The 18,840-nt window shown below is 37.8% G+C and overlaps 1 protein-coding gene across 1 annotated transcript in view; it reads right to left on the bottom strand.

The window, feature by feature from the left end:
• Positions 1-15,650, bottom strand: part of TFEC (transcription factor EC) — a 98,740-nt gene extending 83,090 nt beyond the window's left edge. Inside the window, exon 1 of the mRNA XM_086609824.1 lies at positions 15,450-15,650. Within this exon, the coding sequence (XP_086465950.1) occupies positions 15,450-15,650 (201 nt within the window). The remainder of the gene's footprint in view (positions 1-15,449) is intronic.
• Between the last annotated feature and the right edge of the window lie 3,190 nt (positions 15,651-18,840).

Genomic DNA, 18,840 nt, shown 5'->3' with positions numbered 1-18,840 from the left:
TGTCTTCTTATTCTTTTGTCTTTTTTGAGAATAAAGACCAGTTAAGCCTCATTTCTTCTAAAGCCATGTTCCACAGAGAAGTGTTCTAGTATTGTTTTTTGAATCAATGGGCATAATGCAGAGAAAGAGGTTTCTATCTGCAGAGGATCATCACAGTTTTAGAAGCAATACTGCTGTTATCACAAGAGTGGCCTATTAACTGTAGCACAGCAGTGAGAGAATCACTTCTGAAATGTCATCAGCACTTCTTTTAGTAGAAAGTGTGCTTAAAATAGCCCTGTACACATGAACATCTGATTTGGTATAAAGATTTCAAATAAAAGTACAGAAAAGTTTTGTGGATTTGTTTGGGATTTTTTTTATATATGTGTTCAATTTTATTTGCACAGACACAGAGCTTTAAAGAGTTTAATTCTCCTTAAGTTTTGTTACCTATGGTCCAAAATAATAAACTCCATAGCACGTTTTTTTAGTAATGATTTAAATACAAATCAGCAGAGTGTCTGCTCAGACCACATCTCTTGGAAGTATCACTGGCTAGAATGCTTTCAAAATATTTTCACAGTTATTTTTCTCTTTGACCACAGAATGGTCCTTCTTGTAGCCCTAATAATGTTGCTTTTGTGGACTCAAAGTAAAACTCAGTAAAGTCAAATTGTTTTCAGTGGGCTTTGGAATTAGTACCAGATCTTTCAGTTTGCAGATGGCAATCCTTTCCCAGTCTACAGGGAAGCTGTATTTGTTTCATTGCAGAACTACTGTAGAAAATTGTTTTACATTGCGCATAATCCAGATAATTAACACACAGCATCTAACATGAAGTATTTTGTGTTAGATATTGGAAGACATCACATTTACTAGTTTGTCTTGTCCTACTTCTACCGGTGGTCTGCACCAGAGGAGCAGAAGGCTGCAAGATGAGAATACTGTCAGGCAGGTCATAAAATTGTCCATATCGCTGTCCTAAGATACGAGCTTTAGTATCTCATAGTCATTTGTAGAGCAGCATTTGTTGTAATTAGTGCTGATCCTACTGGGAAAGAATGAAGTACATATTACTGTCTTGAAGGCGAGAAAAGACTTCATGCTTCACTTGAATGCAAGAGAAGTGGACTGAGTCTCTGGAGGAAGATTATCTGGGTTGCAAGAATGGCTCAGTGGTTATCTGCAGCACAAAGACTTCGAAGACTCTGGTCCAATTTCCTACCTGAACTTGGGTCCCTGGATAATTTTGAGCATTTATCACAAATGACATTCATCTCTAACAGATAATTTTCTAGTCTAAGTTAAGAAAATGTCTGTCTTTTGGACAACAGCAAGAGAAAGGATCTCCAGAAAGTGAGTCACTTTCAGATACCTCTGAGAGACTTAATATAAAGGCAGGATTTTTGTGGTTTGCTTTTTTTTAATTCCTGTGCAGGCTCGTATTTCTTACCATTGATCACAGAGGGAGATTTGGGTAACTAATGTTAATTAGACATCTATTATTTACATGACTAAAAAGCTGGATCCATTTAGGTGTTTGTGGAAGCTAAGCCTTATACTATGAGGAACTGAATTTGTATCTCTGCATCTTAAATTTTCTACTGTAAAATGCAACATCTTCCTCACAGTGAGACTGTGGGGGGTGAAACTTTAAAATTTATATGATGTTGTCAAAATGTCAGTGGTGGCCAGAAGACTGCTTAACATAAATAGATAGAAAAAGTTGCTGGAGGCAATGAGCCCCAACCCTCAAAAGGTATGAACAAAATGTTTGTATTCTAATGTTGTTGTCATTTTTGCTAACTAAAGGAAAAATCTAGAGACAGGACTAAGTTTGGAGTTTGAATGAATTGGATAATACTTTAAGCACTCTTATGAAATGTATTTTAACTATTAGTACTATCACTTAATCCACAAAATCCACATTTTCAGTTGCATAAAGTGGATTGCATTGCTTATTTGTATTCAGTCCCATTGAATTTTTCAAGGCAAAATTTTCAAGGCATTTTTCAAGGCCAAATTCTCACTAAGTCAGTTCGAGGTTGTTGTGGCAACATTCAATTTTTTTCCGTTCTCTATGTGTTAGATACCATAGCTTATCTCAAGACCTAATGCAACCTATTTTTAATTGGTCACAACCTTTGGCCTGTAACTGTAATCTACCTTGTTTAGTATTAAAAAAGTAGGACACAGTTCAATTATTTATGGTTTAGATATGAAGAAAATGTGGAGTCTGTTCTTCTTTAGAACTATGTTCATGATTCATAACAGCTCTAATGAGCGTTGCAAGCTTATATTTATTATGTGGGTCTAATCCAGTTTTAGTTTCATAATCTTTGTCAAAAAAAAACAAAACCAAAACCAAAAACAAAAACAAAAAACAAAACAACAACAACAACAAAAAAAAAACCAGAAACAAAAACAAACAAAACCAAAACAAACAAAAACACTAACCCTTCTCATTTGCTTTAGAAAGCAATTGAGATCTGTTCTGCGTAAGGAATTGTTTATGACTACAGTTGTACTAAAACACCTCAAAAAGTTCCTAAACCTACATGGACCCCAGTTTTGGTCCAACCTTGCAAGGTCTTTCAATGTAACAAACTCTACAGTAAATAAACAAGAAATATTAATGGAAAAATTGTTGTATAAATAGGCAAAGTTTTTATTATCTGTACATTGGTCTTAAATCACAGTGCACAGAGTGAGTGTTTAGAATCAAGTTTCTCATTCTGGAATCAGCTTTGCTACCATTGCTAGTTATGCATTTTGACCAAATGACTTGTTCAGACTATCTGCAGTGTTCATGTGATGAACAACAATTTCAACAGAAAAAATAAGCAACGATTACCACATTTTATCACATCTAATGCAAAGCGAATAGTTAAGATACGATATTGATAGCTGTGTCCTTCTTGCTCTGCTGTTTTCAATGTTTTTCTCTCTGCCTAATTTTTCATTTCTTCTTTGCTTCCTTTTGCTGTTTCAATTTCTTTGCTTGTTTACTCTGACTTCCAGCATTACTTCTTGTCATTTTTCTTCCTCTCAGGCATATTTTTTTTTTTTCTGGTATTCATGATATTTCAGCAAGATACGGTTCTGAGAAATATAGTTTTTACTACTGTGCTGCTGGAACGATTCCTGTGTTGTGGTCTCTATCCAGTTTGATCTCAAATCATTGATTATAGCAGTTCCAAGGATATAACGGTGAATACGCGCTATGGATATGATTAAAGCAAGAACTTGTAATTCCCAATGAAAAAAAATCAGAATAGCGAAAATAAAATTTACAGAAATTCTTCCTTAACTGGTTTTCCAAATATTCTTTAATCAGGGATAAAAATTATTTCCAAAGCCACGAAGTCACTGGCCATGTTTCTTTTAATTTCTTTGACCTTTGGACAAATCAACCATTTATGTCTTCAAACAACTTATTTTAGACAAACAAATGTACTTGTTTGGGGATCTGAAATCTAAGGGGTGGTCTTTGTCCTGGGTGGTCTTTGTCCTTGTTTTCAGTCATAAGCAATTAATCAACTATTGTGTGTGTATCTTATAAGATGTTCTGCTTTAAAATCACAGTCATTTAAAGAGTATTCAAATCCAAAAAGTCATCCAAAACTGTCACACTTCCCAGTTATCTGCAAAAGGCTAAATGGAAGACTTGAAACGAAATAGCTCCTGGGTTAGAATCTTGCATGCTGTATTAGCCTTAAGCAAAATTTTACAGTGTAGCTACTTAACCTACAGGCAAAATTTCATAATGGGAATACTGAGAGACCTGTAGCTATAACCAGTGTTACTGGGCACCAGTATTATATTTCATTTACACTTCTTACAAAGCAATTTTTGTTAATCTTGCTGCATGAATGAAAAATCTCATCCCATAGTCTCCAATTCACTACCCTCATGAACTCATAAAAAGATCTTTTAGCCACTGCTGTGATTTTCGAGTGGAAATGATAAAATGGCAAGAGTTAAATATTAATATTCAGTTCTTGCATTGTGCCTTTCTTTGATACCAATTACAACTTGAACTTCACCTAACTCAAAAAGACTGCAGACTTCACTCAATTAGCAGTAATAGGATTAAAACATAGCTTTGGAACTGAAGATTTAAATAGGAAAAAAAACTTGGCAAATGTACACTACATGTACCAAATTAATCTCAAAATAAATATGCAGCCCTGGGTGAAACAAGTGGAATGTGGAATGCCAGAGGAGGGGGGGTTATTGTGGGGTTTTTGCTTTCTTGACAACCTCTGCAGGTTGCATTGCTTTGAAAACTATCATGGCTGTAGAATAATAGTGTTTTTTCTTCCTTGAGGTTTATGGACAGTAGAAAAAGTTGCTACCATTCACAACAGGCATTTTCCTTTGAAAAGCACCAAAGCCATTTCTGTCTGTTATATTTTTCTCCATTAGTAAATTTGCTTAGTTCTCAATTTTCTGAAATTTAAGCAGTCCCACATATGTAAATTATTGCATTCAAATAGCTGTCTCCTGAGAAAGGTTGCATGTGCCCGTTTATAAGTGAAAAGTGTCATGGAGATCAAAGCTATTTTTCTATACTATAGATTTGAACAGCAGATTTGAATTTGTAGAAGAGAATTTTTGTATTATTTTGCCCACGCTGAGTAATTTGTGGTTTATTTTGTATTTGCATTTGATGGGAAACGAATTATTTCATTTTCATTGCATTTTGAGTATCTGCCTCTACAGTGTATGATACAGTGCCCGAAACTGGAGATGCTTTCCATTTTAAGAAATACATTTGACTTCTGAGATAAAATTGAAATGTCCTAAAATTCCCTATCAAATTAAAAATTTCTTGACCTCAGTTATAAAGAGCTGTTTGTATCCTTTTCTCAGAGGCAAATATGAAAGATTTACAATATGTTTTACTCCTCAAAAACTCATATAGCAGGACATTTGAACTATAGAGATCCAGGACCAGGTGTGAGTCTGGACAGATGGAAGTGACACATGCAGGCTTTTTTATTTCCTTCCAACTAGTGGAGAAATCAAGCCCAAGACCAGCCATGGGTTTCTGTTGACAATAATCATGTGCTTTATTTCTGGAAAAATGCACTTCAGGAAATACCAGAGAATGACTATATGTCCTTTTTCAAAACAGTACAAGAAGATGCTACAGATATATGGAAATGAGCATTAGTGGTTGTGTATTTCCAAAATCTGGTTCTTATATTATGACAGATAAGAACTCCATAAAAGAAAATAAAAGAAAGAGTAGTACTTTCACATGTAAAGCTGATTACCCAGGAAGGTTGTTAAAATCTGCTTTGTGTTTAAGTTCACTAATAAAAAATTTTCATGGAAGTGGATATAATAGTAATCAGTATGAGGAAAGAGAATGTAGTCAAGATCACAACATGCCAGAGATCAATGAGGGTTTAGAAGAAACAGGGTTGGCAATAAAAGAAGCAGAAACACCATGATAGAGATACAGAGAGATACCTCAACTCACATGGTCCTCCAATTCTAACACTCCAGAGTACCAAGAAAATAGTCTGTTCAGCTCGAAGCCTTCAAAATAAGTAAAAAGTGTGCAATCTCTTGAATCAGATTGGCTTCAGCCTCTGTTGTTTTGCTGGACTGCAAGTAATCACAGACAAATCATGACATCTTGACACTATTTCAATTATATTTCAGTCTGATTTCAACTACCTGTAGAGGCTATCTGGAGTTTTTGTTCATTTCAATCTCTTTGCCTCTCACTTCAACAAAAGAAGTTAACCTGAAATCAATTCATCTATAAATTGCAAGGATTCAGTCTGGTTTTTGTAGCACACATTTTTAATGTCCTGTCTCTGAAAAGATATTACTTTCCTAAGTTTTGAAGTGCTGGCCTCCTTAGGTCCTAGATCTTTGCTCAGAAAATAGTGTACAGAAGAAATTCAATTATAACGCAGCTTTAAATGAACCTAACCCTATCTGGCACTGCTCAGAAAGTAGGCAGGACACTTAATTAGACAAGATCATCTGCCTCATGGTAAAAACATACTTAGCTTTTGGGGATGGTTGGAAATAATTTTGGATGAATGCGTGAGATGCATTTCCACTATCTCAGGGCTAGTAAATGGCATTTGAGATGATCGCAAAATTCTGCCTCTACACAGCTGGATCACAAGATAGCAGAGAGGTCTCTAGCATATCCCAAGTTAAAATCTCACTATCTTTTTTCTAGAGTTTGATTTAAAATGCCTCCTTTATAATGAAGAGGATCTCCTAATCACCTTCTCAGGTCTGTCCAGGTACGGAAGTAACCAACACATGAAATAGACAGGCTGTAGAAGTTGATCTGGACAGATTTGGAAGTGATAAATCCCACTGTGGTGAGGGGAGAAGGAGACGATGAACACATCACACAGAGGTTCCAGCCATTTAGAGATGGTTGTCATTCTTTATGTAGATTAAGGGACTTGCAGCTCTGCATTCCTATATTAATCCAAAAGCCAGTCATTGTACAAGCTGCCAGAATATAGGCTTCCAAATGCTGCACTTGTGATCAGACCCTTGAGCTAAACGGACTCCCATTTCCATGCCAGATTTTTTCTGGCTCTGCTAAGTTAACTTTACATGACAAATAAGTAACATTTGATTGCAAAAATCTTTAGAAACCATTTGAGAACAAAAAGACCAATAAATGAGGGCAGTTGAAGAGGAGTCTCCCATGCAGCGATCAGTGTATTTGTATATTGGAAGAATATAACCATATGAATATTTTTCAAAATAAGAAAGTTCTTATAGTAAGAGATAATAGTCAAACTGTTGGACAATTTGCACATCTGATTTGCTTAAGGAGATCTATGCAAACTGCAGAGCAAAAAAACTAAGGCTTACAGAATAATTCATGAGGACACAAGGTTTTTTTTATTTTTAATATATTAATAAAGTTGAAAAGAAAATAAATAATCTTGATTTTTCTAGAGAGGGAAGAGTATCACAAACACTACAGGAACTTTGCCCCTAACATTTAGTGATTTACATATTTTTTATAAAAGTCAGAGTTGGTTTGAAGTCACAAGAAGTAGACCAACCACTGTTAAAATGATTACTTCTCCCCTGTTATGCCTGGGTCTGGTCTATGCCATCAGATTTTCACTTTGATGAGCAATATAAAATTCAGACACAATTTCCAGTTAAAAAGGAAACAGTTTCTGCCGGGTCTTCATAACAACTAACAGCTTCTTCCCTTAATTTTTTTTTGTAACTCAGTGACAATTCTGATATCCAAAGTGGCAACTAATTGCCCTGACAATTAAATGGTAGTGCCACAGCACAGCCTTTATGCATTTGTCCTAATAAATGTCAGATGAAGCTCAACTGCTCACTTCAGCAGATGCTAATTTAGACTGAATACTGCCAGCTATTCAGAAAGAGAATTTTTTCTTTAAATAAGATTAATCTCACAAATGAAGTGTGAGCTTCCTTCTTGTAACAAAGGCCATTGGTTATTCATTAAATCTGAATTACAGGTTTAACAAACACTTGCATAAGAATCATTAACATCATCTGTTATGTAATTACTAATGTAGTGTATAATGCTTAATATCTCAACAGTCAGCTCTCTTCGAAATTCAATTGCTAGAGCCCTTGTCATAGAGACTAGCATTGCTGTTTCAAAGCACTTTTTTCCCTAGTGACCCTTCAGCTTGACTACTTCTTACCTGGCTGCCATTTGTCAGTTCAGGAACAGTATGACTGTCAAGTATAGACTTATATCGGACTCCTAACTCCCATCATGGTTCCTACCTTTCCACCAAAGTCAATAGAAACCTGGGAGTCCTGTTATGCTGTTAATCCTGGGCCAGCATTTCAAAAAATTCTGATCTGCTTTGCAAGTCTGTGGAGCTGATTCATTTTCTCTGTTGCAGGTGACAAGGAACTGAACCTCCTTTCATTAACGCTGGAAAGCCTGCACACCCTCAAGGTAGGCCCAGCAGTGTTTCTCTACTCTACAGTTGCAAAACCTTTGTTAATTCCAGTTGAGACCTGTTAATACTCCCCATGGGAAAAAAAAAAAATCTAAAAATTGCTTATCCCTTCTTGCAAATGGGTTCTGCCTCTATTTGCATCACCCGTTTTGAAATATACACTGAACAGAGCGTGGCTGTCAAAAAAGAAGTTTTACAGGACCCTCTCAAGCTATAATTTTATTCATAAAATTGATATGCTTGGGAATGGCGGTGGGCACTGAGCCCAGAAGTCATGGAAGAGCCCTTATTTTTGTCAGTAAATGCTTTACCAACTGCAAGAAGACAATTATTTGCAAAATGCTGATTGCGAACTGTGCAAGGACCTTACAACTTCCAAATCTCACTGAGGGAGAGCACTAATTGGCACAGGTCAAAACTCTACCAAGAACTCTTCTAAGAGTTGCTGAGAGGATGGCTGCCTGAACATATCCTGGACATACTTAAATGTATAAGTGTGGACAGAGAGCTGACTGCTGTTAAGAGTTCTGAGCTGAGAATACATGCAAAGAAATCAGGAGATCCTGTGATAAAAGTATGACTATTTTTCTTCTTCGACCTGTCTTCCACACTTCTTGGCTTTCTTCATACAAAGAATCTCAATACACTTTAGACTGAACCATCCTAACAGTAGACAGCTTTGAGTCCTTAGAGAATTGTTACCTGTGATTCTAATTTTGAGTCAAAAATGAAATTTTGATCCAGCATTAATGCTTTCTTCAGCTGATGAAGGTGGTGGACCTGCTGAACTTACTCTCTCAGTTGCAGTAACATCAGTGATTTCCATGCTACAGGAATTATCGCACAGAAGTAGGTCAACAGCTGTGCTCAGATGTGAAGAAGTGTGTGCAAGAATAGACACAGCAAAAATAAAGAGGTCTAAAAAAAATGACAAAAACTGATGAGGTATATGGGAGGAAGAATGGAGACTGTGGATTTACACACTGTAAGGTTAAAAAGATGAAGTGTGTGAAGTTTGAAAAGGAGAAGAAAAGAAGAGATATTATAAAAGTCTACAAAATAATGAGTGAGTCTGAGAATCCTACACGGATCTCTCTATTTATTTCCCACTTACTGGTATCTTTTGCTCTCCATTCTGCTCCTCCTCTTTCCAGATCATTCAAAATGTGTTTTGCTCTCCTTCCCATTTCCCTTTTACCTCTTATTTCTTAATCCCTTCACCTCATTTCCACCTTTCCTCTTCTCTATGAAATCTTTGTCATGATACAAGTATCAATACCAAATATAAGGATTGTATTAATATCAATAAATGTGAGTATTACATAAAAATAAGAACATTATAGCCCATAAAAATCAAAAGTAACATATTTCAAATGACTGCCATGAAACAATCTATGTGAATTCAGCAAATACCGACAACTCTGCTGCTAGAAACTGCTTCAGCAAACAGTTCAGGGAGACTTAAAAAGCATAATAACCTCAATTACTTTACTTGTGGTAATTTGACATAAAATTAAATTTTAACCCTCAAGCATCAGTTCATAAACTAATTTTAAAGAGGAATCAAGAGAAGGTTTGAGACTTCTATCCTTTCTCTGAAGCAAAAGACACAGAGGTGGAATTCATTTGACTTTATGTGTATGGGAAAATGAAGATGCTTACATCCAGACTAGTTATCTAGATTTTTTTTTCAGTCAACAGGGAGAAAAAAGGCACTTTGAGAGTGTGATCCAGCTTTCTTGAAACTAAATGCCCAAGATAAGCCTGATAAATCGAGGCTTAAAAGGGCCTACTTGCCCCACTGCCTACAAAAAGTCGCTAAACCATCTAGTTCAGATTTAGACACTTGTTTCAGAGATGGGGAGATCCCAAAGCAGGCATTCTGAAACAGATTATTGACCTGTATGGATGGCTGATCTATTCTAGCTTAAGTTTCTTTATGTTCCTGCATGCTGCTAATATATCATTTACACAGGACTCGTGGCCTGGAACAAACACCTAAAATGGAATTACAGAGCCTACAGAGGCAGATACCTGGATCCGAAAAGGATGTTCTTTGATATATAGTGCATCTTCATGCTTGCAAATGATATATTTTTGTGGGAGTAGTAAGACACTGCCATTCTCTTCTCCATTCATACTGTCTCCTAATCTGTCAAAAATCTATCAAATTATGTGCTTGTTCACCAAAAATCAAATCCGCTTTAGGAAATGTTTCCTCTGTTGTATGAAATGTGAGGAGTCACTGAAAAAAACAGAGGACATCAAAACAGGGACTGGAAAGACAGCAATGTAGCAGATACTGAGTAAATGAAACTCCCTACATAGGAAATATAGGGCAGACTGCATAGGACTTTTAAGTACAGCAGATATTTGTAACTTTCAGAATACCATAAAAAAGCCATGACTTCACTCCTTGTGTGGACTGGACTTTTTCTTTTTTAAAAATAAAATTTGCCTACATAAAGATTGAAAAATGGTAAGTATTAGCATTAAGCCCCAGCAGCTTTAAAATAACTATTTCCAAAGGAAATGTGTCCATTCATAGACATGTTTGTGATACGCTTACCTCCAAGCTTCCTCAGTGTCCCAGGTCACTGCCATAGTATTATTCTCCCTAGTCACTTTTACAGAAGATCACAGTAGGATGGGGATTTTAAACTGGTTAACATACAGATCCTCATGCAGTTTTTCCCAGTATATACATAATCACTCTGGCCTCACTGGGAGCTATGGGAATGTATTTAGCAAATATTTACCTTGTAAATGTCTAAAGTCAGGTGAAAAGATTCTTATCCAGGGACTCCAGCTTCATCTTCCAACCACTGTCCCCTGTGTACCTTTGCTGTGTATATTGGAGAGCCTGATTTCAACATTTTGGTATTTCTACGGCTGTTGGTAGATTTTCTGCAGGTCACCTTTAAACTTCATTTTACACTAGTTAAACAGATGGTGCTCCCCAAATCTTTCATGATTTAGATCTTTATATACTTTAACGATTCACTGGACTCTTTGACTAGTCCTTAGCTTTTTACCAGTTTCCTACTGGATCTGGGGAGATCTGAATTGACACAGCATCCAGTAACATTCAGACCAGCCCCAAATACACAGGTGCATGAATATCCCTGGTCCTATTCAAGGGTCATCTATTTATTTATGTATATGTATTTTTAGATACGCAATTTGATTAATTATTTTGCTGCAATGCTGCTCTGGCAGCTCATTTCCAGTTGATCAAGGTCTCTGACTCCCAAGTCATTGATAAAGCTGTAGGTTCCCAGGATAAAGTCCCCCATCTTGCTATGGCCTGATAGTGCTTTTCGTTTTCTGGACATGTAGTTTTTATACTTCTCATTAACACACATGTTATTTAGTTGTGCACACAGTTTGACAGTTTGAAAAGCCCATATTATTCTATACCAGCGGCATTTTTTTTGGACTTTTCTACTCCTTCAGCAAAAAGTGACTTACACATGTAAACTATTTTCAATAGTTGATTATATATTTCTGTAGCACTGGGCCAAGAACTCATTCTTATTCAACTCCAAAGGACTATGTTGAAATCAGCAATGATCCTCCATTTCTAAATCCATTTTCATATCTGTCAGTTAGTTTATTAATCCAATTGCTGCATGGAAAGTTAATTTGCCATGGGTACTAACCAAACACCTTGAAAAAGTCTGACTCTATTATATCAGCAATCTTACTTCTATCAACCAAACTTGAAACTGGATCAAAACAGATACAAAGTTAGTTTGACAAAATCAATATTCCATAAGCCGCATTACTTTTCTTTCATTCTTGGTTAAGCAAGTCCCATATCAGCTGTTCTTTTGCTATTTATGATGAATAACCTCTTAACTCTTAAAATACTGCCATAACAATGGTATTCTTCCAGACATAACACCTTACCACCAGAGAATATCTCTTCTTTTTGTATGTTTCTATTTTCATGACTATTTCTGTTTTTAGCAATGACAATTACTATAACAATATTGCTCTTTTTACCTAAAAGTTGCCAATGGTCTTTACAAAGGACACGCACAATCCTGATCGTGTGAACACACAGTCTGTTACTGACAGCAAAGAGGGATGTCATGGAGAAGGGAGAGGCTGGAAAAGGTATATATATATATATATATATATAAATTAAATAATTTAACCTCCACTCAAATGTATCCATTAAAGAACAACAGAGAGAACAATATAAGTAGCAACCAGAAATCTTAAATAAATTATTTCCTTTGATTAATTGCTTGAAGAATAAAAGACACTAAAATTTCCTCCAAAACTAATATTTGATAAAAGCCATTCCTGAAAAAAATATTTTCCTTCAAAGGGTGTTCCTAGTCCTTATCTAAGCTGAACTTTGACTAAGATACTGGAACACTCCTCAGAAAAGGGCATAAACATGGAGAGTAGGAATGTGGCCTTTGCCCACTGACTGAAGGATGGCATTTCTCACTACACATTGCCCTTCACCTCATCAGGCATTCATTCAAGACCAGAAGTCACACTTTTTGAGTCACAAATGACATCCTACTTTCTTCTGGATTTTCTTTCAAAATCTCTAATCCAACTGTTTGCTAAAGCTAAAGTTTCTTAATTCATAGGGCTTACAAATACCACTAGAGATAATCTGGTATCTTTTGTACTTTCTCTGGTATTTCTATAGGTTAACCTGCCTTCCTGGAGAGTAGAGGTGACTCCCCTTGATCAACAGAGAAATCAATCTGGATTTAGGTTTTGTGTCATAAAAAGAGGCGTCAGCATGAGACCTCAGACTTCAAATTGTCTTTCTTAGATCTTTGCTACCATTTTTTCTAAAATACCAAACTAACCCTTTCTTGCTACCTTTTGAAACCGATGATCTCAAAACAATGTTTTCAATGGTGTTTTATGATAAATCTTCACTCAAGGTGGATTCCTTGTTAATGCTAGCTCTGCTTTAAGATTTTTTTATTATTTGACTGCCATGGAAATGTGATACATCTATCAACACCAGAACTTCTGTGCATGTAAAAAAAATGCAGGACTTTAAGAAAGGCATGGTGGTCTGTCCTTACATGGTGTTAATGCAATGTTCCTACCTTGGACATAATAACCCCTCAGATATTTATAACTACTTTATTCTTCCCAGTAAAACCCTTTTCGCCTTCCAGACAGACAACAAAGGACACATTGGCTTTGCTGTGAAGCCTCCAGCAGAAAATTTACTCAATCGTAAGTCTTGCCACAGAGCAATAACACTCAGTCTTTAATGGCATGCTAGCAGCCCACAAATGGGTGAAAAGAAATCATATCTAGAAGTCAACCCACCTATAGGAATATAACTTAAAACACTGCTACTTAATTATGGATTTGGCATGATTTCTTGTCTAAAGCCTGAAACATGTCTTTGAAAAAATCCTCTGGTGATTTGATCTTCTTTTAGACCTTTTGGAGATGTTGCTTCCTGTTCACTCTGACTTCTGCATGGGTTAATTGGTAGCTTTCTCCTTTTTTTCTACTTCTATTGTTTCTCTCCAGCAATACATGACTTTCCACATCTTTATTGTCATTACTTTTTTTTTCCTCTCCTCTTACTTGATTTCTCATTTTTCCTCAGTCCTTCTCATTTCCCTCTCTCTCATTTCCTTCACCATTCCCTCTCCCATCCCCCACCTTGCTTTACTTTTCCTCAACCCCTGCCTTACTTTTTCTCCACCTTTTCCCAATTCTTTTTTCCTAGTGATTTCCAACCTGCAAAGAAGTTCTATCCCTACAGGCTCTTCAGCACCTTTTGATCACTCGCTGGCCTCTGCAAGCAAGCTCCTCCAGTAGTTCTATCTGTCCTAGTTAACCCAAAGACTCCAAAGGGGTTGAGATGGACTTGCCTTCCAGCAGAAGCAAGAAGAGGGTTAGCACTGCCCTGAAAGTTGAAGCAGAGGGGGTCAGTTTGCCAAAGCAGGGAGATTGGCAAGAAGACATGGTGCCAGCCACATGTTGCCTCATTTATGTTCCCCCAATTAAAGCAGCCTGTAGGGAAAGTAGCATGCCACTGCAGTGCGCTGGTGTACAGACCCCTCTGAGTGCTTGTTAGCGCTCACCATGCTCAGCATTTCCTCTCACTGATTGATAGGACAATGTGTTTGTGTACGGCAGAGAGAAGATTCATTACAGCACATTAGCCAGACAGGCAGGCAAATGCCCGTAGGGGCAGAAAAGCTGTGAGGAATAAATAAAAACTTTATTATTTTTCTTAAACTTCTTTTCCCCAGGCTACAGTGAGAAATCCTGGAGGAACAGGAGAGCAGAGGGAGCCCAGAAGAGAAAGGGAGTGGCAAGAACTGGAGGGAAAGTTTATTAGCAGTCAAGGAAAGGTTTAAAATATTCATTGTTGGATTTAGAGTTTGGAAAGTAGCTGAATCTTTACTTATCTTTTTCTTTTCCTTCCCACTGGTAAATGAGAAAGAAAGGGTCAGTGCATCTCATACCAAGCTATCAAAACATTCTTGATGTAACAGCTCTGAAATCCCTACCTCGTTGCTCCACTCACTGCAATTAACTATTTCTCAGTTTTAAAAATAAAAACCAAACTAGTTTCAGCTTTTATCAACAGCTGCCACCATGTGGTATCTGAAATACCACAGTTGCTTCCCATTCAAATAGAGAGAAGCATGGTGGCTAATCTGTTCAGTGATGGTGTTTAAGCACCCGTTCTGCAATGCACAGCTTGCAAGAGATGGCATGGCTGACGAGTGGCCACTCTGCACCCCTGCGCAGGCCCTGCTGAGGCTGAGGAGTGGGCAGCCTGTGCGATATTGCCCCTGACACTGTGGCCACTGTACCAAATCGCTTCCCCACTGCTTATCCTCCGAGCAGGGAGACCACTATCCAGGACCACATCAGGCTGTTGACAGCAGTGCATGAAAAATATGTATTCCCAAACGGTTGATGCTAAAAACATATCTGCCGGACACAGATTTACCAAGAGGCAGCATACTTTCTTCCAATGTCATGAGAAGTTGCCTGCTCTGTTGTGGGACAAGGAATCAAATATGGAGATGCTGGGCCCTATTCCTGCTCACCCCCAGCTGGACCTCAACCTGTCTGTTGCCTGGAAATACAGCATGATGTGGAAGGAAACTCCAGAGACATTCCACTATCCAAAGGGAAGATGGAGTATAAGTTGTCAGCCATAGATCTTTAGGGAGTTGATCCTAAGATTAGTGATTCAAGGAGCATGTTCTGAGGCAGAATGGTGTCCGGGTTTCAGCTGGGACAGAGTTAGTTCTTCTTTTTAAACAAGACGTAGTTAGTTCATACCCTGGCATTTGCTTGCTTGAGCCCTACATATTTTTTAGAACTTCTTAACTTCAACAGCTTCACCCCTCACCTCCCTCCTGGATTCCATTTAAGTGCACTTCAAAAAGAGTTAATTACATTACAATTAAGAATCACTTCCTGCGAATAACACAGCATTCATAAATCTGCTTTGTAAATATCTGTTGGTAATATAGGTACCTCTGAGATTGCTGGAGCTTTGTCTGATGAAAAGTGTGTTCCCACCGGAAAAAATCCATTGAACCCAGGACACTGTGAAACTGGCAGATGACACTGTGAATAATGTGCATGGGCTTCTTCTTGAGGGTGCTTCTCTGTCCACTCTTGATCCTGTAGCTTTCCTCTGAATCGAAACTGTGGTCCAGTCAGTTTCTGCAGCATCGCTTTATTTCTTCCTTTTCCACTATTAGCAGAGCTGAAAAAAACACTATAAAACACACACACAAAATAGAAGCAGCAATTTAATTTCTTGCACAACGTACCTCTACTATTGAAAAAAAATAAAAATCCTTAAATATAAAATCAAATTAATGTTATGGTTATAGGATGCCCATAAGAACACAATCCCTGACATATTACTGGCAAAAAAAAAAAAAATAAAAATAAAAAAAGATGAGAAGAAACAGTTGGCATTCAGTTAACAATCATGTTTGGAGGTTTGTGACTGACTTTGTTATTCCAAAGGAAGCCAGGTACCAGTCTCTTGGGATTAGGTACAAAGGGGAGAAAAAAGTGGACATGTATGAATCTCAAAGGTAACTGCTGGCTTAATAAAACGGTCTGTTTTCTGTTCACCCACTCTTCCTCTCAGTGTGCAAGTACATTAAAATATGTCAAAAGGAAAACCATTTGCTGGGGAAAAATAATTCAGCTGAAAGTCAAAATTTCCAGCTGGTGTATTGCCTTGGTGTGTGCAAGTGCGCTAACAAAGTGACCCACACATCTCACTGGATGAAAGTTGGTATCCTCATTAAAGCAGAAACAAACACTTGAAAATAGGAACAACTGCCAGCTAAAAAAAAGGACCACAATTGAGATGAGAAGCCTTCATTTTTCCACATTCTCTTTCCTACTTGCTCTATAGCAGATACGATGGATATTTAAGTAACCTCTTGAGAAGTAATGAAGGTAAAACTGATTCTGTATGCAGTAACCATTCCCGTTTGCTGGAGGAATTGCGTTGCTAACAACCATCCACATTATCATTCTATGTTTAGAAGAAGAAATATTTTCGCAGTCTGGTTTCCAAACAGCCACAGACAACACAAGAACTGGTTCCTGCAAAGAGTAACCCTTTCAAAAGCGAATAGCTCTGGGGAAGAAAACTTTGTATCAAAATTACTCACGCTAGAAAGGGTTTGTAGGATCAGCCTCCAACCCATTAAAATAAAAGCACATTTATACCGGTGTATACTGCCTTTGCCCCCGAGGAAGCACGATGAGGCTTGAACGCTATCACTAATTCACTGCAGTGTGAGCATTTTTTGTAATATGGACAGCATGAGACATGAGACCTCCTATTCCTTGGCCCAGGCCCTGGCAGAAAACATTATCAAATAAACAGAAAGCAAAAAGAGGGAAGAAGTATAGCATGATGTGAAAGCCACTTTTTGTTTGTTGATGACATGATTTTCTCCGGAAAAAAGAAAGAAGAGTAAAGAAGTTTTCCAAAACCTCTAATGACCACAGCAAAGTATATTATGATGAACTGTCTGAACCACAGAATCCCATCATAGGTGAGGTTAGAAAGGACCTCTGAGGACCATCTTGTCCAACTGCCTTGCTCAAAGCAGGGTCAGCCACAGAACATTGCTCAGGACCTTGTCGGGTTTTAAATATCTTCAGTGATGGAGACTCCACAACCTCCCCAGGCAAACTATTCCAGTGTTTGAGCATCTTCACAATAAAAAAAAAAAAAAAAATCTTATGAGGAATTGAAATTTTCCCCATTTCAATTTGTCCTTATTACCTCTTGGCTTGTCACTGGGCTCAGAAGTGCCTGGCTCCACTTTCTTTACTGTTCCCTCTCAACCAGGTGTTTATACACATGAAGAAGATCCTCCTGAGCCTTCTCTTCTTCAGGCTGAACAATCCCAGCTGTCTTAGCCTCTCCATGTACCTCAAAGGCTCCAAGCATCTTTGTGGCCCTTTGCTGGACTCACTACAGTATGACCATGTCCCTTTCACACCAGACAGCCCACAACTGGGCCCAGCACTCCAGCTGTAGCCTCCCCAGTGCTGAGGAGAGGGGAAGGATCACACCCTTGACCTGCAGGCAATGCAATACTGTTCCTGACACACCCAAGGAGACCGTTGGCCTTCCTTGTTCCAAGGGTACATTGCTGGCTTGTGGTCCACCAGGAGTCCCAGGGCCTTCTCTGCAAAGCTGCTTCCCAGATTGCCAGCCCGAGCCTGCACCAGCACATGCAGTTATTCCTCCTCAGGTGCAGGACTTGGCACCTCCATTGCTGAATTTCTTCAGATTCCTATCACCCTGTTTCTCCAGATGGTCCCTCTGAAGATCAGCACAATCATCTGTTACAGCAATCGGTCCTCTTGATTCTCTCTTGTCTACAAACTTGCTCTCTGCCTTATCATCTAGGTTACTGATGAAGGTTTTAAGAAATATTGGACCCAGTATTGACCCCTGAGGGACACTACTAGTTACTGGTCTTCCGATAGTCTTTGTGTTGTTTATCACAACACTGTGAGCTCAGCAGTTCAGTCAATTTTCCATTTACTTCACCATCTACCATCTAGTCAATAATTCGTCAACTTGCCTATGACAATGCTATGTGAGACAGCTTTGACGACTTTATTAAAGTCAAGCTAAACGTCTGCTGCACTTCCCTTGTCTACTGAGCTTGTCATCTCACTTTAGAAGTCTATCAGGTTGGTCAGGCGTGATTTGCTTTTTCTTTAGTCTGCATTTTGCTGTTGATCTACCTGTAGAAACCCTTCATGATGCCATTCATGCCCCTCTCCAGATTCAACACCAAAAATGCAAACCAACTGCCTTCAGCCCTGAAGCGGTCAGACAGTTGGACTAGATGATCATTGTATAGATCCCTTCCAACTGAACTGTTCTATTCTATACTATTCTAATAAAATAGAATTTATTAATTTAGCTAGTGTTTCAACGTGTATCAACAGGACCTTTTAAAACGTGTACTATGTTTCTGATGCTTAGAATTTCTTCCTCCATTATGTAAATGCCTTAGGGTCTTTTTAAAAATGCATTTTATGAAACTGTTAAACTATAATAGCCATTAAGTAGCTGTTGTGAGCTAAGATGTCAATATGTATCCAAGAACACAAAAAAAAATTTAAAAACATTACATAGAATATTGTTGATAGTGCCGGCAAAAGCCATGGAGAAGAAAAAAGCCTTGTAGATTTTTCCTTTCGATCAAGACTTTTTCAATGCATTTCTTACTGACTAATACACACTAAAGAGAGGATAATCATAATTGAATACAAACATAAGTTTTAACACTCCAGCATCCCCTCTTCTTTCTCCTCACGAAACTAACATCACTTCTAAAACTTATTCCAGTAATGCTGACCCCTG

This window comes from Tauraco erythrolophus, chromosome 4 (assembly GCF_009769465.1).
Source record: "Tauraco erythrolophus isolate bTauEry1 chromosome 4, bTauEry1.pri, whole genome shotgun sequence".
Classification (NCBI taxonomy): Eukaryota; Metazoa; Chordata; class Aves; order Musophagiformes; family Musophagidae; genus Tauraco; species Tauraco erythrolophus.
This window is presented reverse-complemented; position numbering and strand designations above follow the sequence as displayed.